General features: G+C 43.0%; 1 protein-coding gene across 1 annotated transcript in view; it reads right to left on the reverse strand.

Moving 5' to 3' along the window:
- The window catches only part of vps13d (vacuolar protein sorting 13 homolog D), a 117250-nt gene that overhangs the window by 70444 nt on the left and 19981 nt on the right, over positions 1-26825 (reverse strand). The window contains 18 exon segments of the mRNA XM_079679099.1: positions 123-238; positions 980-1151; positions 5428-5626; positions 5746-5878; positions 12745-12969; positions 14698-14878; positions 14981-15107; positions 15240-15330; positions 16994-18046; positions 18264-18415; positions 18549-20798; positions 20921-21053; positions 21131-21261; positions 22029-22208; positions 22583-22637; positions 22791-22921; positions 25784-25966; positions 26186-26375. Coding sequence (XP_079535225.1) covers positions 123-238; positions 980-1151; positions 5428-5626; positions 5746-5878; positions 12745-12969; positions 14698-14878; positions 14981-15107; positions 15240-15330; positions 16994-18046; positions 18264-18415; positions 18549-20798; positions 20921-21053; positions 21131-21261; positions 22029-22208; positions 22583-22637; positions 22791-22921; positions 25784-25966; positions 26186-26375 — 5702 coding nt within the window.

Raw genomic sequence — 26825 nt, forward strand, 5'->3', positions numbered from 1 at the left:
AGTCAGCGGCTTTATGGGACCTCAGATTCATTCCAATGTACATCACAAGTATACCCATTTATTAACTGGAAACGATGCAAATCTAAATTGATACAGGGCTGTAAGAAGAGGAAAAGGCCCACCTTGCTAATGAGCGTTTATCTTCTGTGTGTGTTGGGCTGTCCAAGAGCTCCAAACTGACATCCATCATGTCAACCAGGAAAGACATGCTGGTATAGACATCTCCACTTAACACCGTCTAAAGAGAGACACAGTCAGCTCCCCAACAACGACATTTAGAGGACTCAAATCAGTCAAGAAATTGAATGTTAAAACCATCCTTAAAGCTCACCTTTTATGCTATATTTGAACAATATATTATAGGGCCATATCTATACAAAACATGTCCCTGAAGTGTTTTGCTCAAAATACCAAACAGATCACCCATTGTAGCATGCCTCATACCCCTCTATTTCAGCCCTGTTACTAAAGTGCTGATTCTGGGTCTAGCCCTTTAAATGTAACCGAGCTGCTGCTGGCAACGCACCTTTGGAGCGTCCGCATGCAAGTAGTGAGCTCTGTGAAGAGAAGGCTGTCTACCAGCAGAAACTCAGCTACACGCTGCCATGATTATATGTATTATATATATATATATAACAACTTTACTCTAAGTCCCTCTAAGATGCGGGACGTTACCAGGAGTTCAATGTAAAGCCAGCCCACATTTTAGTAATGACGTCAAGTTCTCAGCAAATCTGGATCAGCTCCGTTGTACCCCGTTTTCAGAGATGTGGGTAAGAGAGAGGGTTGTATTCTCTGACACTTTGTGAGTCTCCTTACACACCGGCGAATTATATTTATGTATAAAAGACATCAAAAAGAGAATTTTGCATAATAGATGACCTTTAACAGAGACACAGATTGGCAGTGTTTGCATCAGAGATGTGGACATGTTATACAGACTGCAGTCAGCTGTGTGTGTGGTTGCCTGCACTCTCACATAGCTGCTGGGGTCCTGTAAGTTGTAGGGCCGCAGGAAATCCTCGAAAGGCTCTCCCAGGTTGTTCTCCAGCAGGCCTCGGATCAGCTGGTAGTGCTCTAGGTCCAGAGAGCAGTGCACTGACGACAGGCAGCCGTGGATAGACATGTCAGGAACTGCATGGCTCAACTCCCTGACCATAAGGGAACACAATCAGGAGTTTACAGAACAAGCCTCCTATACAGGCTCTGGGTACACTCAAACCTAATGCTTTCTTACAGAGAAAAGCTACGTCTCATAGAAAAACAGAAACATAAACCATCTCCGGGCCCTGTGCAAAACGCTCAAGTTAATCGCAGTAAGGGTGACTCCAGACCAGACAAAAGATGCCACTCAATACAGGCTTGTGTCTCGCAGTTGTTATATGACTCTTAGGCCATGCCAATATTGGTCTATGTGTGCTGCATAAAGAATAAGGAAAATATTCAAAATAGTGTCAGGATTCTCATGTTATGTCACGTTTGTAGTTTTGTATGTCTGGTTATGGGTGTTTTCCTCCTTGTATATTGTCTGGTCCTTCTTCCTGTTTTTTCCCCTGTCGTTAGTTTCCCTGGTGTGTCTAATTGTCTGATTGTTTTCACCTGTCGCCCTTGTGTTTCTCCTCCCCTGCCCGGCTGTTTCTCGTCTTGTGATTATCCCTCCCTGTATTTAGTCTTATCTCTTCCTGTGTTCAGTGTTGGTTCGTCTTTTGTTTGTGACTGAGTTCACCGGTGAGTGTTCTGTTTTGTCCTAGTATTTTTCGTTATCCTTGAAATAAATGGCATTTTCAGCGTTATCTGTATTTGGGTCCTGCTTGCTTCACCCACCGTAACAGTACGAACCAACCAAATATGGGCCCAGCAGATCCTTTTGAGCAGGAATTGTTGGATTTTACCTTTTCTTTGGCTACCTGCTCTGATCGATGGATGGGAGCGTCCAGGGTTCAGCAGCAAGAGGCTGCTCTGGCAGACGCGCGCCAGATAACTATGGAGAAACCAGGCTTGGTGAGATTCTTACCTGGCTGGATTTTGGAGTTCCTCTCGGTGTGTTATCCCCTGCCTGCTAGCCTCAGACATGCTAGCTCTCTGCCTCCCAATTCCCTTTATGACACCACACGCATCGGTATGGTCCGTTTGGAGTCAACCCTTGCTTCTGCCCCAGCTCCTGCTCCTGTCCAGGAGCCATTCGCTGGAACTCGTCTGGCTTTTGGAGGTCCACGAGGCCTCCAAACGGCTCCTAAAAGAAGGAGTCGCAAGGCCAGGCTAGCAGCCCGAACCCCAAGAGCCATGGTTCCGGCCCCAGCAGCCATGGTTCCGGCCGCAGCAGCCATGGTTCCAGACCCAGTTCTGGCCCCAGCAGCCATGGTTCCGGCCACAGTTCTGGCCCCAGCATCCATGGTTCCAGACCCAGTTCTGACCACAGCAGCCATGGTTCCAGACCCAGTTCTGGCCCCAGCAACCATGGTCCCGGCCCCAGTTCTGGCCCTGGCAGCCATGGTTCCAGACCCAGTTCTGGCCCCGGCAGCCATGGTCCCGGCCCCAGCGGCCATGGTTCCAGACCTAGTTCTGGCCCCAGCAGCCATGGTTCCAGACCCAGTTCTGGCCCCAGCTGCCATAGTCCCATCTCTAGTCCAATCTCTGGTCCCTTCTCTAGTCTCTTCTCGAGTCCTAACTCAAGTCCCTTCTCTAGTCAATTCTCTAGTCCCTCCTCAAGTCCCTTCTCTAGTCCCTTCTCTAGTCCCTTCTCCAGTACCAACTCTAGTCCCATCTCAAGTCCCTTCTCTAGTCCCTACTCAATTCCTTTCTCAAGTCCTTTCTCAAGTCCCTCCTCTAGTCCCTCCTTTAGTCAATTCTCTAGTCCCTTCTCAAGTCCCAACTCTAGTCCCATCTCGAGTTCCCTCTCGAGTTCCCTCTCCAGTTTCATCTCTCAAGTTTCCTCTCGAGTTCCCTCTCCAGTTTCCTCTCGAGTTCCCTCTCAAGTCACCTCTCGAGTTCCCTCTCAATTCCTCTCTCAAGCCCTCTCTCGAGTCCCCTCTTGAGTCCCCTCTCGAGTTCCCTCTCCAGTCCCAACTCAAGTCCCTGCTGAAGTGCCGTTGGAGGTTCCGCTGGGGGTCCTGCCAACTCCATGTCCTGTCCCGTTGGGGGTCCTGCCGACTACTCTTCTGCCGGGGGTCCTGCCAACCCTGTGTCCTGTCCCGTTGGGGGTCGCCCTCGAGGCCGTCCGCCCGAGTCCCCCTTCTCGGCTTCTGCCTTGCCCCCGGGCCGTCCGCCCGTGATCCCTTCCGGGTCCTCCGCTGTGCTCGTGGGCTGTCAGCCCAAAACCCGTCCTCCAGACCCCCTCCACCCACCCTGGTGGCCCTAGTTTTGTGTCCCTCCTCCGGACCCCCTCTACCCACCCTGCTTGAGGTTTTGGACTTTTGTGGGGTTTTTTAGGGACGTCTGGAATCCGTCCCTTGAGGGGGGGGTTATGTCAGGATTCTTATGTTATGTCACGTTTGTAGTTTTGTATGTCTGGTTATGGGTGTTTTCCTCCTTGTATATCGTCTGGTCCTTCTTCCTGTGTTTTTCCCCTGTCGTTAGTTTCCCTGGTGTGTCTGATTGTGTTCACCTGTCGCCCTTGTGTTTCTCCTCCCCTGCCCGGCTGTTTCTCGTCTTGTGATTACCCCTCCCTGTATTTAGTCTCGTCTCTTCCTGTGTTCAATGTTGGTTCGTCTTTTGTTTATGACTTAGTTCACCGGTGAGTGTTCTGTTTTGTCCTAGTATTTTTCGTTATCCTTGAAATAAAGGCATTTTCAGCGTTATCTGCATTTGGGTCCTGCTTGCTTCACCCACCGTAACAAATAGTGCAAGACGTTACAGATTAGTGAACCTCAGCAGGTTGTTTTGAGCTTTGGAATAACAGGTGCAAGATGCTAAATGTGAGCTGTCGCTACTTGTAACGTTACTGAGTACAGCGTCTTCTTCTTTCAGCCAAGCACACAAACCTAAATTCCCAGTCACTGATTATTTCTAATAAAAAGGAGAGGAGATGATAAACAATTATTTACATTCAAATCCTTATATTTTGCTCATCTCAAACTCTAGATTAGAATTGGTGTGTGAAAAACACTGTTGGTAGGATTTCTTTAAACAGTGATAACACCATGACAAAAAATAAAAAAACAGACAGTCTAGACCAGGGGTTTTCAAAGTGTGGGTAGGTGAGCCTCCCCTCAGAGAACATAAGAACAGCTGCGCCCCCCCTCCCAATTATTATTGCTGTTATTATTATTATTATTGTTGTTGTTGCTATAATGCAGGGGTATTCAATTGCATTTCAAAGAGGTCCAGTAAGAGAAAATTTAATTAAATGCTCTGTTTTCGCTGTCTACCTTCCGCCATTTGAAATTACTCCGACTGTTTCTCTCCTCTTGTCGTGTCTCTGTGTGTGTTTGAATCTATCGTGCTGACTGCACCGATTTGATTGGCTGAGTAGCGTCACCTCCTTAAAACATTAAACAATAACTTTTTTAAACCTTTTTATTTGTATGTTTTAAACATATTGTATAAAACTCCCCCACTACTTGGACTATTCCTTGCACCCCTCTAGAATAAGCCCGAATGGTCTCAACCATATTGCATCAGTAACGTGCACTTGTTATTATAACAAGATCGCAAGGACGCTGGTAGCGATCGGAAAATTGAGTGTTGTTCAGTTTGTGTGTTGTGGAACATGCTGTCCGTGCATGAAAATATACCACACACCCAATTACAATTGCATGTTCAATTCACTACCCTGGAAGTTAATACAGTTGTTAAAGTTGGAACAGCCTGTGGACAGCCGTTCTTCCTTGCATGTCAGTCGCCGACATCTTCTTACAGAGGACAGGCACATCTAGCTGCAGCACGACCCGTATATTTCCGCACGCCGTGTTCTCAAGACATATTTTTTTTTTTAACGTTTTCAACATGGTGGATAAATGCTCCCGGTAACACACTGAACGTCAACTGTGCCTCCTTATTACACTCACCCCTACTTTAGTGGGAACAATGAGTCTGCGTCTTTGATGCACAGAGGAATAAACGCAGATCATCCTCTGACTGCAGCCTTGACCGGTACTTGCTTTTGATCAAAGTCAATGCGGAAAACCTGCACTCACACAGGTAGGTGGAGGTGAAGGGAATGAGCACTTTTACAGCCTTTGTGGCGAGGTGGGGGAACTCGGTCTCCACAGACAGCCACAAGTGGGCAAGTGTCACTTTACTCGTCTTTTTGTCGGTCTTTTGTGTCTCACGCTGCACCTCCCCTGAAGCTCTCTGGCGCCCCCCAGGGGAGGCGCGCCTCACACTTTGAAAACCGCTGGTCTTGACTATTTTCCAGAACCCTCAAAATTATTTCATTGTAAAAAATATATAACTTTTGCCACCAATAAGACAATAAGCAGGACATACTTGTCCAGGTTGCGCTCTACTTTCAGCTCCAGTCGGCAGCAGTCCTTCAGCAGGTTCTCGCCAGTGCGACGGACAGAGTAGGAAGGAAAGATGAGGTCTGAGGATTCGGGAGGTTTACCACAGGGCAGACGCTCTGCGGCAAAGATATCTACCTCCTGCAGGTCCAGGGCGATGCAGTCCAGCAGGCACACATGCTCTTCTAACGGGAGAAACACAGCAGATACTTAAGAGACTTTCAGAGGCTCTCAGTTCCACTTCTTGCATTAGGTGCTTTTACATTCACTGTATGCTTTGCTATAAATATGCAGCAATGCTAACCTAAAATGTGAGGTTCATCCGCCCCCCATGTGTCTGGGACCTGTGGCCTGCCTAGGGTAAACCCTTTGGAGCTGGAAGGGGGGGTCCTGGGCTTTTCGGGATCACTATTCCTGCCCGCCGCTCTCACTCGCTCCTGTTTCAAGAGAATAGAACAGAAATGACAAACATTTAACTTTAAAACCAAGCATCATGATCATTATGTACAATCAAAAGCAGCTGATCCTTTTTTTAAAGGTGCTAAGAAACACAAATTAACATAAAATACAGTCATTTAACATGTTTTAAATAAATACTAATGTTTTGGTTTCTACGTTGGTTTTATTATTGGAAAGACGTTACAAATGGCTCATTGCCTGAAAACATTTGAAAGGTATTAGCAGTCACGGACAGTGCTAAATCTGTGTATCTGTCATTGTTCATCATGTCAAGAACTCACTGCATTCCCCTTCAAACAAAACAACAAAAATGTACAGACACCAGTGTTTCCCCTATATACAAATAGCGGCGGCTTTATCTTTATAAATAATAAGTGCCGACCCTTTTTGATTGTTTGTTATGTGGATTTGTAGTATTTGTGTTACTGTATGTTCAAAAAGGTGTATTTTGCTAAATCTTGAGACATTGCCCCTGTACGTAATAGGCAGGCCATCGAGAGGACCGGGAGGTTTCCCGATGGCCTGGCCTGTTAAAGGTCCCATGTCATGGCCATTTCCACTGATCATAATTCCATTGTTGAGGTCTACTAGAATAGATTTATATTGTGCAATTTTCCAAACTCCCATTGGTTTCTCATACAGCATCTCTGTAAACTACGTGTATTCACTGAATTTCACTCTCTGCCTTTAACAGCTCGTTGTAGCTCCAGTAGCTCCAGTCCCCACCCTCCCTGTGAGCACAGTGTGCTCTGATTGGTCGGGACGTTGTGAATCGCGCTGAGCTCCGTGGAGGTGTGGTTTCCTTGTTTAGCGATACACATTGAAACACATCCAAACTCATCCTGAGCACACACAAAGTCACAGCTGAAGTAAAAACAATAAGTGTGGCTTGATATTGAGTAAGAAAAAGGTTGATAAACTCTGTGAGAATGGGTCTACAGAGAGAATTTCGCCGCGATCCCAACTGTCTGTTATCAGCCTGCAGCCAGGGAGAAGAAATCAGCAGAGCTGCCTGCACTGAGTGTGTGTGTGAGGAAGTCCGTGGATTGGTCAATTTGGACCAATCAGCAGGGGCTTAACGTAACGGCTCCGCGGACGTAACGGCTCCAAGGATTGGTCCATTTGGTTCCGGGTAATGCATGACATCATGCGGTACCCGGAAGAATCAATGGAGAGTGACGTATCTCCAACGAGGCGTTTTGGGGAGGTATTTTCTGTGTTAGAGTTTTACTCGCTACAGGGTGTACTTTGAGGATTTTGACTCTGCAGACCGTTTACATGCATAAAAACCTTCATAACACACAAGGGGACGGGTAATAACTGGAAAAGCATGACATGGCAAAAGCATGACCTTTAAGTGGCCTGCTGGTCTGGCGATTCTTTTTAAATTAGCCTATGTATTGTGAACATTTGACCAGTATAGTGTTATCAACAGCTCCCGGAAACCTAAATTCTAATATTACCCTAGATAGTAAACTAGAATGCTTTTCAGCCATAAACCTTGAACAATTAAATGCAATGATTCTTTCTTCTAAACCATCAACGTGTATCTTAGACCCGATTCCAACTAAGCTGTTAAAATACGTTTTTCCATTAATTAGCACTTCTTTATTAAATATTATGAATATGTCTTCATTATCAGGCTATGTTCCACAATCATTTAAAGTTGCAGTAATAAAACCTCTTCTTAAAAAGCACAACCTCGATCCAGAGGTTATAGCCAATTATAGACCTATTTCTAATCTCCCATTCCTCTCAAATATTCTTGAGAAAGCGGTCGCAAAACAGTTGTGTGATTACTTAAAAAACAATGATTTATTTGAAGATTTTCAGTCTGGCTTTAGAACACATCATAGCACAGAGACAGCTCTGGTTAAAATCACAAATGAAATTCTAATAGCCTCTTACAAGGGACTTGTCTCTATTCTTGTTTTGCTCGATCTCAGTGCTGCATTTGATACTATCGACCATGATATCCTATTGCAAAGACTAGAGCACTTAGTTGGCATACAGGGAACTGCTTTAGGTCCTATCTATCTGAACGCTCTTAGTTTGTACGTGTCAACGATGAATCTTCCATGCAAACCAAAGTTAGCCATGGAGTGCCACAGGGCTCAGTGTTTGGACCTATTTTGTTCACACTATATATATACTTCCGCTCTGCAATATTATAAGGAATCATTCTGTACATTTCCACTGTTATGCGGATGATACTCAACTATATTTATCCATCAAGCTTGATGAAACCAATCACCTAAATAAAATGCAAGACTGCCTCAAGGACTTAAAAACGTGGATGACCTTAAACTGTTTGATGTTAAACACGACCAAAACTGAAGTTATTGTACTCGGCCCAAAGAATCTACGAAACAAACTATCTAAAGATATACTAGTTATGGATGGCATTAATTTGGCCTCCAGTGAGACTGTAAGGAATCTTGGTGTTATATTTGATCAGGATTTATCCTTTAACGCCCACATAAAATCAATCTCAAGGACCGCCTACTTCCATCTACGCAACATTGCCAAAATTAGGCATATCTTGCCTCAAAATGATGCAGAGAAAATAGTCCATGCATTTGTTACTTCTAGGCTGGATTATTGTAACTCTTTATTATCAAGGTGTACCAAGAAGTCAGTCAAGTCGCTTCAGCTGATTCAAAATGCTGCGGCTCGTGTACTAACCAGAGTTAGGAAAAGGGACCACATTACTCCTGTTCTGGCTGCCTTACACTGGCTCCCTATAGAACACAGGATATAATTTAAAATTATTCTTCTCGCCTACAAAGCCCTTAATGGGCAGGCGCCATCTTACCTTAAAGAACTCATTATACCCTACTGTCCTACTAGGGCATTGCGTTCCAAGAATGCAGGGTTGTTGGTTGTTCCTAGAGTCTCTAAAAGTACAATGGGAGCCAGAGCCTTTTCATATCAAGCTCCACATTTGTGGAATCAGCTTCCAGTTTGTGTTCGGGCAGCAGACAGCCTATCCGTTTTTAAGAGTACGCTTAAGACCTTCCTTTTTGATAAAGCTTATAGTGATAAAATAAAATAATCTAATTAGAGTGCATTGACGTAGATACGTTGTGCCTCTTCATCTATACATTTTAGTTCTTACTCTTTCTCTTAAATCCTAAAAACGTAGATCTTATTTTTAAAACTTTATCCAAACCTTTCCCCTCTATGACCTCTCGAGGTTTATTAGAGGGTAACAGGTTGCAGAGAACGCCTAGCCCGGCCGGGGAGTGTGGAACGTAGTCACTGACCCACTCCTACCTCTGACAAATTCAGGTTCCAATGGGGACCTTTTTCCCTGTGTGTGTGCCTCTCCACCTCTGTTTCCTACTTCTTACTTGCTACCCTTTTCCCTCAACCTATCCTAAGGGAGTGCATGTATGTAGACACGTTAGTTAGTTGCCTCACACAGGGTGACTGTCTGTCTACATGATGTGGCCTGCCGACATGGCCACTTCCATATCGATCATAAATCAAAGCCCTCGATTGGTCTCTGTGTGTCATTCAAACTCGGGAGGGTGTGTGTGTATGTAGAGAGAGAGAGAGAGAGAGAGAGAGAGAGAGAGAGAGAGAGAGAGAGAGAGAGAGAGAGAGAGAGAGAGAGAGAGAGAGAGAGATCAGCTCAGGTGAGGTTAGGGACTCTCTGAGTGTTTAGATAGTTAATTTTAGTCTAAGTTATCTCAGTGGGTCTCAAACAAATATGTGTTTACAAATGATGTAAACACATATTTCCAAAGCACTCCTTTATAATTATTAGGATAAATAAAAACAGGTTTGAAATCATTCCAATGTATACTACAGGACAGTAAACCAAAAATACAGTTTAAAGTTGGAGAAATACAAAAATATGCATAAATAAATGTTACGGTAAAATAAGATATAAATAAACAACAAAAATAAAATAAGTTACATTTATTTGTTATTGGCTATGGTACGTTATTGGTTATGTTCACATACTTATTGATTATTAAAATGTAAACCGATCTTTTTCAGATGGGTGTTTAGAGTTGTAGCCCCTAGATCAGGTCTCTAGTAATTCTGTGCTCAAAGTGCAACAGATTGAATCATACCCCCGGACCACCCTAGAGGAGGTGACGTCCACACCCCAATTAAAACATGTTCATACAATACTGAATACATTTGAAGCCATTTTGACGTATATTACCTATGTCAATAAGTTTCTGTTTGTTTTTGTAGTGTATTTGTCTTTAGTAGAGATTTTTCATTTAATCTTTATATATAAAATCTCGCCTAGGGCAGCAAATTGGCTAGAACCGGCCCCGGTACTAGGCCTCAACAGCCTTTCTTGTGCTGGCAGACACATAGAAACAAATTGGCGGGGCGCACTTTGCACGCATTAAAAAAATCCACGCGATTATGCTGGGCCCACGTGCCTTAGCACCGCTGCTATGACTCCATCCTAGGGGAAACACTGGACACTGGGCCAATATATTGTAAGCCAGAAGATACAACTCAACACAGAAGTCAGTTAGTCTTTTCCACTGTTTATAACCTAAAAATGAGACGACCTCTACAAAGGAATTACTTGAACTATTATTTTGCATGTTTAACATTATGGTCCAGAGAGTCAAACACTGCGACATTCTCAAGAGGGCAAAGTCAAAAACATGAGACAGTGTCATTTTAAAAGCAAGTATCACAGCAATACACCAACTTCTGAAAGTAATTGCCAGGGGATGTTGACACATCTGGAATTTCAGCCCATGTCAGGACATTAGCTATTCATTTTCTTTTCATAAACTGTAGTAGATCAACTGCACAATAAAACTGAGCTTCAGTTGGTGGAGCGCTTGTGCAGCGCTGTTCTAACTGCATTCTTTGAAGACATTTCAACTGAATATTACTTGTGTTTAATTAATTGAATTTAAAGTAAATACAAAACACTGTTATGCTCTTCTGACAGAGCGGCATTAAAAACGATGGCAGCTGATGCTCAATACCTCATATTTCACTGACATCTATTAAATTGTCATTAAATTATTTGCCTCCTCTATGCGAGCAGAGTCAAGGATGTCCAAAAAGAGAGAAGGATGTGGTGTACTAGGATTTTCAAATGTTTGTTGTCGCTGCGTGCCATACACATTATTATATTGTTAAAAATGGTTAACTTCACACCCATGTATTGTGAAGCGAGCATGGCATATGCTGGAGGTTCCTGTAGCGTAGCATCCTGATACAGCTGGTGCGCCATGGGAGCCAGGCAGAGCTCTCTTTTCTCACTTTGTGTTTTATGACCGCATTAATAGGGTGCACTGCTATGAAACTTACATTATACGTAGTCTTCCACTGTATATATTTTCAAACTACTTTCATATCAGTAAAGCAAGAGTTTTTAATAAAAATAGATCAATATTTAAGACACATGTTAAGCTTTCATAAGAACAAATCCTTTGGGAAGTTGGTGTATTATTTTAAACAATTCATGCGGCACTCGAAATGTCCATAAAATCAAAACAGTAAACCAGAGCTGGACCATATTCCCTGACAACCAAAGCAGCACCAGACCATTAGCAACTGATTCACCAGAGGAGAAGAAATAAAGACTATATTTCTAAACCAAATACTCCCACAAAGTTGAAGTGTAAACTGTTTAATCTGATCCAAAAGTAAATATCAACATATGCTGTCAGCTGTCCGAAGTTTGGTACTGGGATAGTTTCTGGTAAGTAGTACAAACTGTAAGTTATTTGGAAAACGCCTTTCACCCCAAACCAAAAGCATGCAAGGTACCTTGTAATGGAATGGATCCTTGTATGAGCTTGCATGCAGTATACAATTCTTGACAAAAAACACAAGATGCATATGAAAGACCAATACAACATCTGTTTAGTGTTCTCCCACCAATAACACAGTATGCTTTGCTGGAGCTAGTGTTGGGGTAGTTTCCTTTTTCACCGACTAGAGCCTGGTAGCAGCGAGGTCTTCGGGTCATCACTAAGTTGGAGATGTGCCAACATTATTATTGTCTTGTCTTTGAGAAGTTTAATGGAAAACAATGCGATTCACATTATATAGAACTCCAAATTGCTGAAAAAGCATCATGCATATGTATGGTATAGTTTTTACTCACCTTTAATACTTTGAATTAGTAAGTAGGCTGCTTATAATATTTTTCACTGTGATCTATCTTATGATAGTCTGACATGACAACTTACACCTGACACCCGTTCAAAATGTATAATGGCAGCAGGTAGTCATTGAAAGTATGGTGAATAATAAATACACGCATGTCCGGTTAATTTCCACAGAGAGCAGTCTTCAAACTATGCAGCTCTCAGTTCTCTGTGCCAGCTGGGCCCGGGTGCCAATTATTCTGCATTGGAAACATGGAGAACTTAACCTTGAACTGCCTCTGTTGAAAGGGAGGCTCCTCATAACCGTGCCATTGGTGTGCTATATGCTATGTGCTTTTATAGTGTCCTTTTATGCAAACTAACATGATAGCCAACATATTGGACTATTTTGGGAAAAATATGAACAATGACAATTAGAGACAATGACAAGGTTTAGTTATGGGACCATACGTTACAGCAAAGAGTCAGGCTATGCTGTATTCATTGAGCATTGCAGACCAGATTCAGATAGTTACATTATTACTAAATGATAAGATGGCAAAAGGTTCTCTGTGCAGGGCATTGAGCTTTTCAGGGAGTCTGGTATGTGGTATGAAAAATAAATTGGTAACCCTGCATGTTAAATTGTGGGTAATACCATTCAATGCATAAATGAATACAGTTCCATTAGAAAAGCAAGGGAGAGAAAGGTCAGCCGGGGCTGCAGGGGTGGATGCACGGGCAGCGTGACTCACCAGAGAAGGGAAAAAGGCATGGGCCATGGTGAGTTTCTCTACCTTGTCTCTGAGGGAGAAAGTCCCATGAGCCCCTGCCGGCAGGAAGCTGTTCTGCACCCTCAGCTGGCCGAGGTTGGCCACAATGACCCTCGGCGAGCATGAGCTCTCTGGGATGAGAATAACTGGGGCACCAGCCTCAATATCCAGCAGAACCCTGGAAGCCCGCTGAGGATGTTCCCGCACCTGTAGGGGATAGGAAGAGGGAGAGAGGAAGGGGCCATGTGAGAGAAATCAAACAAAGTAAAGGAAAGAGTAGGAAAATAAATTGACAATATGTTAAGCAGCAAGCAGGGGGAAACTTTATTCTGATATCATTACTATTACAGGATAATATACACAACCGTTGAGAAGTCAAGAATCATCTGTTTTAACAAGATTAACACCAAAGGTTGTATTTATATTTGAGACAGTTTTGCTCCAAAAAAGAGAAAAAAATAATATAACATTCCATTCAGTGGATGTCCACAGTGATGCATATTAGTTAAATATGGTTTCGGATTCCACTCCAGAATGGCTTGAGTGATTCTTGTGAAGATTGAAGCAAATGGGTGTCTCTATATATTGAGTTACAGCCTATTCCTCTGGGCTCCTCCTGCCTTGTACAATGCCATCTGGTCGCCCTATAGCAGGGGTGGGGAACCTCCGGCCCCCGGGCCGTATACGGCCCGCGAGACCATTTGGAACGGCCCTCGAGGTAATTTATAAACAGATGAAAATATAAATCTAGATCGCAAAAAAATTAAACAAGCGAGTCCTTGTTTTTCCTGGCCAAGGTCAGGGTCCTTGAACACAACACAAGCCTAACGTGTCATCACGTGGTGTGTGTCTCGTCTGACAGGGGTTTAGTGCTGACGGAGAGCACCACAACGCCGCTCTGGCACTTCATAAATTGCAGTACCCATATGGAGCCGTACACATGCCGCAGTTTTTGCGTGGCTGTGTCTTTAGCTGTAAACCCAGTGGCGATCTGTTCATCTGTCATACTGATCATACAGTCAATAACTTTCTTGTTATTAGCATCTGGTTAGCTAGCTATGCTAATGAATATAAGAAGCTTCTACAACCAGTGAGGTAAAGGCACATCTTTATATGATCATAGCTATACAAAAATAAGAGAATAAAGTAAACAGGTACAGAATAGTATATGACAGTAAAAAGACAAGAATACAGTTTAAAAGGGGAGTGATTTGTAAAATATCCATATAGAAAAAGAGATCTGCTTACAGTTCTGTTTCATATGGACGTTGAGAGGTGTATAGATCTCCTAATGTTGCTCTCAAAGTGCACCAGATTGATGCTTTTAACTTCAACATTTAAGAACAAATCTTCCCGGGGAAGCTTGCCCCTGGACCTCCTAGAGTCCTCCCTTAAATCATGTCCACATGGATAGGATACTAAATACATTTGCAAACATCTTGTGTCCTATCTTTCTGTTTTGGTGGTCATGCCACAACCGTGCACATGAATGCATGCGCGAGTCATGGTGAGATACAGTATCTGGATTAAGAGGTTGCTTTTTCTTTGCATAGCATGAAAGAAAGGCGAAATGAATGGGCTGTGATTTGAGTGTTTTTAAGCAGAGGTCAATCATTTGTAAGGCCCTCGGAGGATATTGAAAAAATTGAAATGGCCCTTGAGGAAAAAGGTTCCCCACCCCTGCCCTATAGTATATTGTTTGTCTTCCATGTACACAAACAAACCAGTTATACAAATAAAAAAGGACATCATGCATGCACACTTATGATGGATAGCTGATATTCAATGAAGACTTATGTTTGTCAAAGACAGCTGATAATAGCCAACCAATGTAATTTGCATTAACTTTGATTTCTTGGGGTTGCTTGTTTGTAAAATGTTCAGCTAATTTGAAATGAGCAGTAACTAAAGCAAAGTGCGTCACAAAGTACTCACAGCCTGGCCCTCCATAGCAGCCCTCTGCCTGCCGAGGACATCCTGTAGCTGGGTGAAATGTTGGATGAAGGCCACCACCTCGGCCTGAAAGCGCTGGGTGTGGACGTACTGCACGGAGGCCATCTGCAGGGACACCTTGATGTCACATTCTCGCTCCAGGTAAGGATCAGGCTGGCCGTACCTGAAGGGACAGGAATACGATGGTGAGTAAAAGAAGACTGATTCTTTAAATCCCTTCGTATCATACAGACTTATTCTATGCTCAAAGGTTTGCAATACATACTTATGGATGTTGAAAATAAGGGCCTCCCCTCCTCGGGTGGTGAAGCGCTCTCGGTAGAGATCACCATGTGGTGTAAGGTCACTCAGGGACAAACTTCCTAAACTGCCTTGTAATGCCAGGTCGCCATCTTAACGATAAGACATCATGTGGTAACGTTAAACTTCACATTGTCCTCACAAGTTGATCTATTTATGTATAACACCATTTTGTTGTGTTGTCTTTTACTAGGCAAGGTGAATCTATGGTATTTCATACGCACCCATAATTTCTAGATGAGCAGACAGTTTGGACACACTCGCTCTGGCAAGCTCATTGGTTTTCTTGTTTAGTACAAGAGACAAAGAATGAACCTGAGAATAGAAACATAAAAAGGTTTATTAATAAAGCATTCACTTCAGAACTGACTCTTCAATTCACAACAAGAAAGGCAGGAAGTGAGACTAGAAAGAGTTAGAAGTTGTACATCCAATAAACAGCTCATAAATAGAAAGGGAACATGTCCTGTTAAAGAAAGCAGGTGCAGTAATTCAGACCGCAGGACAAAGCTGCATGACACGCTATACCATGTTTTCACTATTAAAGTCAAGCGTAGCAGCAGTGGACCGTTACACATATCAGGAATATCGTTTCCAAATCCTGAGCTGGAAAATACATATTCTTCACAAAGAACTGCAAAGTGTGTACATTTGATTTTAAAGTCACTGTCATATACTGTGAGTTGGTTTACAATCATTTTAAGAGCTGATCTGTTGATTATATAGTCATCATATTTATATCCACCAAGAGAATGTGTTCTATATTTCACAGAGATATTCAAACTTCTTTTTGAAATGTGACCAAACAATGTCACTTTACTGTGGTGCTAAAGAGAAAGACAGCATATCAACAAACTCAGTTGCCTTCTGGACACCATAAATGTCTGTATGTAGGATCCAGCCAATAACTGATGAGACATTTCAGTGCCAAAACCTCTGTGGTGGCTGAATCAAGGAACTGACAGATACATTTTCATCTTGTTCTCTTTGGGAAACATATGTTTTAAATGCCATTTTAAATATATTGTTGTACAGAATGCAGCCTACTGAGGTAATGGTTTTTGGAACCAAGGCAGAACGTATAAAAGTTAGCGCTGAGCTTCAGTCTGCAATGTTCAAAACAACAGATAAAGCCAGAAATCTAGGTGTAGTCATGGACTCTGACCTGAGTTTCAACAGTCACATTAAAACAGTTACTAAATCAGCTTACTATCACCTAAAGAACATATCTAGGATTAAAAGACTAATGTCACAGCAGGATTTGGAAAAACTTGTCCATGCTTTTATCTTCAGTAGACTCGACTACTGCAATGGTGTCTTCACAGGTCTCACTAAAAAATCTATTAGAAAGCTTCAGCTAACTCAGAACGCCGCTGCTCGAGTCCTCACTAACACTAAGAAAGTGGATCACATCACTCCTGTTATGAAGTCTTTACACTGGCTTCATGTGTGTCAAAGAATAGATTTCAAAATACTGCTGCTGTTTATAAAGCTTTGAATGGTTTAGGCCCAAAATACATTTCTGACCTCCTGCTAAATTATGAACCATCCAGATCTCTCAGGTCTTCAGGGACTGGTCAGCTTTCTGTCCCCAGAGTCAGAACTAAACATGGTAAAGCAGCGTTCAGTTATTATGCTCCAAATATCTGGAACAAACTCCCAGAAACCTGCAGGTCCGCTGCAACTCTGACTACTTTTAAATCCAGGCTGAAGACTTTTCTTTTTGTCGATGCTTTTAATTGAACTATTCATATCTTAGACTGCACTGTAACTTTTATCCATGTATTTTTTCTTTTAATGTTTCTTTTATTAGCTTTTCTTTTTAATGACTGATTTTGAATGCCATTTTCTTAATGTCTTTCATTTTTTGTAAAGCAATTTGAATTGCCTTGTGTTGAAAAGTGCTATATAAATACACTTGCCTTGCCTTACTAACATGACAGGCATCGGTTGGACAGCCCCAGGTCCAGTGACCTACCTTAAGGTCCACTTTAGTGTTGACAGCCTCGGATGTCTCCTCCTCAACGATGTCGGGCTCATACAGAGGCTGTCCTGGCTCTTGGGGGGGGGACATAGGGGGCACCTTCACTGCATGATTATTGGCAGTGGAGCCAATACCAAAGAAGTCAAGGATAACCACCCAGGTCTGCAGTGTGATCAGAACGTCCAGGCAGTTAAAGTCCACATCAACGCTTCGTCCCACTCTGCCGTAGCGTGTTTTGAACTCTGGGTGGTTCTGGTCCACCAGCAGCACATTGATATGAACTAGGGAGTCATCAAAATCTGGAGGGGGCTGAGGGGATGGTGTATGACGGGTAGGGGAGGGAGGTGGAGTGTTTGGACAGTCTATGTCTCTCTCGGATTTGCGAGGGGCAGCTGACGGGGTGCTGGGATGCCTCTGGTAGAGCTGAAAGACGTTCTGGGCCTCCTCCATGTGTGCAGGCAGTGAGCGGGGCATGTCTGGGTACAGCGCATTGGATGCTGATGGACAGCTTTGTGAAAGGTACTCCTTTGGGCTGAAGGTGGAGGGCTTGGGTGCTCCATGAGACACCATCAAATGCTTGTATTTAGACTCAGGGTTCTGCTCCAGGAGGTCCTCCATTAGCAGCGAGCGCAGAGCTAGCTGGACTGTTAGTAGATGAGGATGGTCTTTGGTGAAGTCTCCCTCCAGATCTCGGAAGCGCAGGCTGACCAAGCCCTGGGATCCCTGGGTCAGGTCAGCACTAAGCTGCACCTGCAGTTCTGCCACATGTAAGATGACTTTGAACTGAGTAAAGGAGGAGTGATTAGCAGGTTTGTGAGACTGGAGAGGCAAAGGAGAGGAAAGTGACGAGTGGGAAAAGCTCATATAGGGAGGGTCCCTTGCAAACAGCCCTCCCTGGGGGTCAGGAAACCGGTGCGGTCTGGTGGAAGAAGGCATTGGTGGAGGTGGTGTGGGCGGTTGGCTGGGTGTGACACGTTGCTCCTCAATCAAGGACAAATTGTCCAATGTCTGCAGTACTTGTTCATACACAGGCTTGCACAGGAACACCTATAACCAGAAAGTGAAGCATTGGTAAAATGAATACCAGTTAGTAACCCTATTTCAAACATGTTATTTAACAGCTCTGCACTCAAGCATAAAGGTAAAGTCCCCTCTCTTATTTTCAAAAGGGCTTTATTGGGAACTGGTACTTCATAGTTGAAGTTGGCCATCATTTAAATTCTGCTAGTATTTTAACTGGGGACAGTTTTAATATGATGTATACCTGAACAGAGTTGACAAATTTGCCCTCGATTCGGAGAAGCCCTGTGCTCTTACAGGGCTCCTCTGCAGTGAGGAAGGTGAACTGGGTGTCTTCTTCAACTGGAACCTTCTCCAGGGTGAACTGTATAGTGGTGTCTTTCAATATATGGAAAGCTGGTAAAGAAAACAAACATGTGGTCTTGTGTAAAAAGCTGCATCTAAAATATATGCTTATATTATTTGCATCTCCAAGCACATAGAATAGCATTCGGAACACACGTATGAATGAAATGGGTAAAATGTTTACCTTTTCCACGGCTGAGGGATTCAAAGAAGTCATGGCGTGTGAATTGTGGCTCATCATGATTCACACTTCCGTTGTGGGATGGTGATATGCTGCCAGCTCTGTGTGTCCTCTTCAATACCAAATGACTCATGTTGACTGAATACAGTCGGATATCCTTCACCAACACCTGTAGCTTCTCACCTTCAGAGTCTTGCCCGGTAACACAATTCTGAATTGTTATGCTTCCCAGATGACCAACCAACAGCTCAGGGTGTCCAGGTTTACGGGGAATGGAAACAACTGGTGATTCAATGCTAATATTAAGAGTCAGCTTCACCAAGAATGTGTCTAAGGTGGATTCAGGTTCCTCCATGGGAGGATCCTCCTCCTCCTCATATGGATAAGCCCAGCTCTGACTCTGAGTTCGAGTTCTCCGTGAGGGAGTCTCAAAGAGCGAAACCATACCGCTGTACTCTGCCGTCTTGGTGGCTAGAACTGTTGAAACTTTGGTGGCAGCGCTTTTCAGCATGGAGCGGAAATTGTCTTCAACCTCATTGGCAGACAGACTCAACTCCTTTAGGAACTTGGCTGAGTGGTTATAGTGCAAGGAGGCCATTTGAAGTTCCAAGGAACACTCCCCTTGTGATTTCTCCATTAGGCAGAAATGTAAAGCTTCTGAGGAAGAACCTTCTATGTCAGCAAGGAATGTTAATCCGCCAACATTGCAGGAGCTATCAGCACTACCAATGCTAACCACAAACTGGCTTCGGCCTCCTTCCTGGGTCAGGTCCACCAACTGCATGGACCCGAGTGATCCATTAATGTCCAAACGACTGCCCATGGACACATTGACCTTGGTGCCTGTGATGCTGGCAGTGGCAATCTTCAACCCTTTCTTCTCAGCAAACAGGGCAGTGCCAGTGGACACAGTCCGGAGTAGAAGCAGGTTAAGACGATGGATCTCCACAGTCAGCTCTTTGTTCTGGTCATATGTTGCCTGATATGTCCCTTCCTCTTCCTCACTGCCAGGCTGTGTTGTATGTTGCTGTGCTGACGATGTCCAGGAGCTTTCTTCCTTAGGAAAAGACTTCTGGAGGAACTTGAGTAGCTCCACCATGGTCTCAGGGTTGAGAATGATGTCCAAGTTATTGACCTGCATGCTTGTCACCTGAAGGGAGCTGTCCAGGTTCATGGAGGGGCAGTCTGAGCTCACAAACTGGTACTCAAGCTTTATTAGGGCCTCCTGGTCTTTGAGAAAGGAACTGAAGGGGGAGATGCTATCAGTAGGCATACCAGAGGGTAACTCAGTATGATGGCACTGATGCCCGGGAGAACTGCCTTCAGACAACAATGAGGCCGAAGGCTGGCTCTCCCGGAGACTGCCCGAGGGTATGTCAAAACTGAGATTTTTATGTGAAGCCACAAGGAGGTCGAAGTCTGAGCCATAGGTCTGTAAGGTGTCTACCAGCAGAAGACCATGGACAGTTAGGGAGACTTCAGCATCATAAGGCCGCTTGACAAATTTAGCATTTGTGCCAAATACCTTGAGAACAGATATGTAGCGGCCATCGCTTTCTACACCAAGCTGCATGTAGTTGATGTTGAATTCCGCTAAAAGTAGACGGGATTCCACTAGTACTTCCCGTGTGTGCTGCTCTAAAGTCATCACACTCTGGGTCAGGTTCTTGGCTGACCCTTGAAGCTTCCAAGAGCTGTCCTCCCTCTGAAAGATTTTGTCATGGCGGAGGGTAAGGGGATCAGGGGAATGTATATTTGGGCCCTTCTCTTGGCTTTTGTCTTCTTCACTGCTTAGCCTAGCCAGACAACTCCTAAGGGCGGTCATCTTCTCAAGGTTGATATGGACCTTTAGGTCTGGTAGAGTTCCTGACAACACAGCCCCAGGGAGCTGGGGGTCCGAGGTGTAGCGCAGTCTCTGCTCAAGCTGGAGCAGCACATTAAACTTCTCCACCACGTGAGTAGGCCCCACCTCACTCTCTTGAAGATGTTTCCAGTTGTCCTTGAAGCGACCAACCATTATCTGCAGGTCCTTAAAGGACAAGGAGTACTTTTCATAAAGCTTTCTCCTGTAGGCCTGTGTACCTTCAGGGGATATGAAGCTGGGGAGTTCAGGGCTTTTAAGCTGTTCTTTCAAAGACATGTCTAGTTCAGATGGTGGAGACTCTGGTGGGGTAGCAAGGGGGGTCTGGTATTCATCTTCACTCATTTCTTCCGTTTCAGGTTGAGTCGTTTTTAAGCTGGCCTTTGTGTCATCTTCAAAGAAAAACATTGCGAAAGGTATGAGCTGAGTTAGAAACCTCATAAGGCAGAAGAATAAACATAATGAGGTATATCATTTTCATTTTCTATTTGCTTAAATGGTTGCCTTGTTTTACCTTGAGAGTTTGTGAGGAGAATCCTGCCTAAATCAACAACAACTAGCATCGGGTCCTCTGACTGGAAGTCATCAGGGAAAATCACCTGGGGTGCACAGATGTCCAGTTTCATGGTCCAACGCTTGCCATTTTCCTACAAAGCAAAACTGTGGCTTTTAGAAATTATTCAATCTCCAATTATTTAAATTCATCATTCAGTGAAACTCTTACAATAAACTCTCCCACAAGCAGCTGATCAATGGTCTGTCGGATCTCCGCTTTGGTCTGCATCTTCAGCTTGTTGTACTGCCTCCTGGCAGCTTCTGCCACTCTCAGCTCCAACTCCGACTGATAGCCAAAACCTGAGAATCAAAGAGAGATTTTTAAATATAAGAATATTCTGGTTGTGAAGAAGTTGATGTACAGTACTTGGTAATGATGATTTAATAAAACTGTGGTATTCTATTAAAACATCTTTGACATGCTTTAAATGAATGCTTATCTTGGTATGTGCCGTTTGCTTTAAAAGAGCATAAAGTCGTTTATAACTGCCCTTGCTATTTAATCAATCTACAGTTTGTATTCTAAGAGTAACATTTGATTGTACTGAGTGATTTCCAGTGTGCATTATAAATGAGGTATCCTGCTTCGTCTGCCGACATCAGAAGATATTAAAAACACAGCTGTTTTTGGACCATCATCTAATCAAGAACTTCATGAGATTGTAACAAGCCTGATTCAGCTCGCACAGCTGAAATGGATTGATTGTTAGAATTGCATGTTGAATTCAACATAATTAAATAAGCATGTGGAAATGTATGGCAAATAAGAAATCTTCTTTTCCCCTGGGAATTACATTTTTATCAGTCCCTGACTTTTTCCTTCTTTAAATGTGTTGTTTGACACAGCTCTGACACATATTAGTAGGGTATAAAAATAATATTTGCATGTTAAAAATCTAAAACGTCTATAGATGTTTATGGAAATGTTGAAGATTCTTGTTTATAGTTGTATTTTCTATAAAACTGCATGAGTTTGTCTAAAATATGTAAAGTGCACCAGTCTTGGTAAATATGTTCTTAAGAAAATGCATGTTCTCCATAAAAGGGCAACACGTTCCAGTACATACCCGAGCTATGAACTCTTCCTTTATAGAAGAACTCTGTCACTTTTTTGATTGCTTGTGGGTTGTAGATGATGTTTAGTGGACTGGTGTTCACTTCCAGTCTCCGCTCAAACTGACACCTGACAGGGTTTCGCTCATAAATCATTTCAAACACTGGTGATGATGAGCACTCTGCATTGCATCCTGAGGGCACACAAACAAAACCAACATTGGATCCTTTTGAAAGACAAACAGCTGCTGGGAGTACGCCACACTGCCACTACCAGAGAGGGTTACTCCCCCCGTCTTTCGGGAGCCTAACAGCAGAATGAAATATACCCATAGATAAAAAAAATGAAGTATCACCTGCACCTAAATAAAGAATGTTGAGTAAACTACCTAGAATTATGAAAGCAAACTGTTAAATACTGTTTGGTTCACATTAAACATAGCTTTGATAAACCAACCCTAAAGGTATCATAAGTTGTCCCAATGTCACAAGCTCAGAGAAAGTATGATCTGTCATTAGGAATTGATAGCATGAGATTAAATATAAACTTTTTAAAGAAAATGCTTACCAGAGGTACAGCTGGACTGGCCCGATGGCTGGTTAAGGGCAACAACAACTTTGTCCTACAACGAGTGACACGTTTGAACATCCGAACCTCACACAACATATTATAGAAAATAACAGTTTTATCATAAAATGAGAAGCTAGAAATTCACATTTCCAAACGTTTCTTTACATTATAAACTCTCTGCCCATCCGTCTCCATCGCTGCTTACCGTTTTGGGAGACACCAGGACGGGGAAGATGGTGCCCTGAGTAGTCAGGTCTCTCAAGAAAAGCCCCCCCAGCTTCACAGACAGCAGGGAAGACTCAGAGCGAGGGAGGGACTCCAGGATCACCTTCACCCCTGTGGAGAGTTGGTTAAATCAAGGCAGCGGTAAACGCTAGAAGACATAAACACTTTGAACTCTTTGGACACTAGGGCTGTACCCGAATATTTGACTGTTCGAATATTCGTTCGTTCGCCAACTATTCGGGTTTCAATTTCATTATTCGGATATTCGTTTTTTTCCCCTAAATGTATGCTATCAATAAAGGCGAATTGCCATATTCTTATACTTTATTTATTATACTTTTGAATTGCACTGTTAAAATGCGGAAATATATACAATCTCAGCCTGTGCTCCTGACATCGCGTTCACTCACAGTCACGAACGCAAACGGCACGCTTCACCTCGCTTCACCTCGTTTCACATACCTGAACACAAAATGCCGAAGACTTCAGCTGTGTGGGACCATTTTAAATTGGACGACGGTAAGAAGAAGGCAGTGTGCCAAATATGCGACAAGAAACTGGCCTACCACTGTGGCACAACAACTCTGAAAAGTCACCTGGATACTGTAAGTAGTAGGCTAGCTTAGCTTAGCTGTTGTCAAGTTGCCATGATGAATCCGCCGTTTAAACAGTAACATTACACATGATAAAAACGTGCACTTACTTTGCTTGGAAAATAGTTGCAAGCAAGCAACAAAATTGTTTTTTTATATTAGTTTTTCAATTTTATCCGAATAGTGAAAATAATAGGAGTAATGTGGGAACATCTGGGGCTAAGGCAATTATTGGCATACAATTCATTCATTTATTTTTCGTTCTTCATTTATTTAAATACTGTTTACTGTATCGGTAACAAGTTATAACAGAAATATGTGTTTTGTATCTTCAGGTTGTAAAACATTATAGACGGAAATTGGAACCAGATTTGGTCCCCGGGTGCTGCACTGCGGCTGGGTTAAATGCAGAGGACACATTTAGTTTTAATGTATGCGAGTACTGAGACAATAAATAAATATATATATATCGTAAGAGTATGCTCTTTCTGAGCTTCTGCTTAACAGCGTGTTGTCAGGTGTCTCGGATTCGGAGCGTGTTATGAAACCTTTTGGGGAAAAAAATGTTATTAAAAAATATATATATCTCTCCGCACCGAATATTTGCTGCTGATTACTATTGAATATCCGGAGCCCGAAAAATGGTATTCGGGACAGCCCTATTGGACACATGTTAATCTCTCAAAGAGGGGAGCTGATATTTAATGACCAATTATGAATTTGTCATCCCAAGTAAGTCAAAATAGCTTGAACAACACTTCTAATCTCGTATCAATTATTAAATTGAGGTTGGATTACTCCTAACTCAGTTAGTTTTTGTAAAAGTCTTGGAGTTCACATTTTTCCATCCTACACTGTGAATGTTTGAACAATGATCTCAATATGGATAAGAACAAAATAATAATTGGTGTGCTATCAGTTAAAACAGATTGTGTTGGTTGATTATTGTAACTTATACGCAAATAAATATGCACACAAATATTCCGATTTATAAAACACTGCGCACGCACGTCCTACGCCGGTTTCCCTTTATAAGCCACAATCAACTCGAAATGCAGCGCAGCTTTTGCGGGCTTAACGTAACGCCCATATTTGCCTAAAAATAGTCAAAGAAACGCCCCGTATTAATATTCATTCTGACTGACTGCATGAAGAAGATCGCAGGAAATGACCACAGAACATCTAAAAAAGACATCTCACACCGTGTCAGATTTTGGTTTTTTTGGGGAGGTGGAGATAAATCATATTGTTTGATGGATTCAGTTTGAACCAGAGTAGCAGCATGGAGTTCGGATCCAAAATAAATAAATAAGTGGTCCGAAAAAAGTTATTGCCAAAATACACATAACCTTCCTCAGGCAGTGTCAGTGTGTTTGTGCCGGGGACATGAGACCCCCCCCCCCCATGATGAGAAACTGTAAGTGGAGTCAATTCATGTTTATTTTTTTATTTGGTGGTTTGTTTTCCGGCTGTCAATCAGCTGTGCGCAGCGTCTCCACTGCAGCCTGTGCGTCTCAACCCCCCCGCAGCAACTCTATCCACCACTTAAATGAAATAAAACTAATGTTTTATTTCATTTTCATTCAAATGAGTGTAATATCAGCTGCCAAATATATGGTGTTCTTAGTTTCCATACCTCCTGTGTTTTATGAGCGACTTATCAAGTCTTAGCAAACGGCATAAAACACGATTAAACGTGATAGTATATAAAACCATGCTTGTATCTACAACCTATAGAAATACAAAACGGCGTCAGTTTAGACGTAATTCTGTCCTCCTGCTTACCGCATCATTTATGAGAATACATGTCATAACATTAAGACAACATATTCGAGGTGGTTTTAAATAATGTATCCGTATTTATTTATTTATTTCTCCAAGTTATGTTTTTGTGTGCACTGAGGAGTCTCAAACAGGCGTTTGTTTAATCATTTTAAGATTAGCTTCAATCAATGTTTGCAAATTAACTCTTCATATATGATACATGAGGTAACATTTTATTTATGGTGTTATTTCCACAAATTTCTCTCCATTCTTCCTTCTGCCAACGGTGTCGCAGTTTCTCGTCTCTCCCGTTTTTGTGCGTACCGCATACGGATGGGTCAGTGTGCGTGGAGGACCGCACATTTTCCCGTCAAGTTTATTTTTTATAAATCACAAAGATTGCTTAGAAACATCTTTTGAGCGTACGCACCGTTTATAAATGAGGCCCCTGACTATGTTTTGGGACAAATTTATACATAAAAGCAGGTTATTCAAAAGGGTTCCCTTAATTGTTCTTGCCACCGTATATACAAGTCTAGATTTTCATTGTTGATCTGTAGAAATCTTTGGCTTTATTGTCTCCTAAGTGAAATGTGTCTAAACTCTGCCCGTGTACCTGAAAATTCCAACTGGATGACCCCACTTTCGTTCAGAGAGCCCCCCCTCCTGTCCTGGTGGAAGAGCGTGACTCCGCCTTTCTCCAGTAAGAACTCCAGCCGTGCAAACAGGTGATCTCTCCTTGTGAACGTGTTCAGAGTGTGAGAGTCCTCCAACGGGTCGAACAGGTCTTCTGTCTCTGCTGGAGAATCATTATATGATCAGGGTCAGCGGACAGAACCACTAATGATAAAAAACACAAACACCGACTCTTCATACACAAGTCTAAGCCTAATGGAACCGGAGATACAAAGCTAGTCAAATCAGCCCTGTGGTTGAACTTCCTCTAGATCCTATGGAAAGACTGAAGAAGGCGCTACATGCTGTCAGCTGGTCAGACATCCGACAGGGGGAGTCTCACCCAGAATGTCCCAGGAGGACGGACTGGGCTGGAGGTCCTCAGGCCTGTCTGGGTCCTGGGGCTCTCCATACCAGCCTCCCCAGCCCGGGAACCATGACTGCAGGTACTGGATCATTCCTGAGCTCCCACTCTTGGGGATGGATGTGGGGGGTTCACAGAGTGTGGGGTCACTGCTGGGCTCGCGCACATTCTGGAAGAGAATACAGCAGGCTGAAACTAGAACATCACCATATTTAGGGCATCTGAGAGAGACTGTTGGTTGATTGCTGTGTGTGTCCAGAGACTCATTGCTCACTTGGCTTCCACGATTAGATTTTCTTTGTAAAAACTATAAATAATACAGTTTAGGATATATTTTCCTTATTCCAAAATGTAATTGTATCTTCATAAAAGAATCAGAGAAAATACTATTCTATACTGTGTGCCTGTTATATGAAGTCAACCATTTGTTTACAACCTAACACTGTGTATTTATTTATATAAAACTATTGATTCAGAATCTTTTCACAAGAATGTTAAGGTGTGTGTAATATAGCAGCACACACAGAGAGAGCCAACCCTGCCTCCCTCTGAGCATGAGCTTCTATAGTTGTCCTCTGGGAAGTTCACTGACAGAGTAACAAGAGTATAAACTAGCCAG

This window comes from Notothenia rossii (assembly GCF_949606895.1).
Source record: "Notothenia rossii genome assembly, chromosome: 4".
NCBI lineage: Eukaryota > Metazoa > Chordata > Actinopteri > Perciformes > Nototheniidae > Notothenia > Notothenia rossii.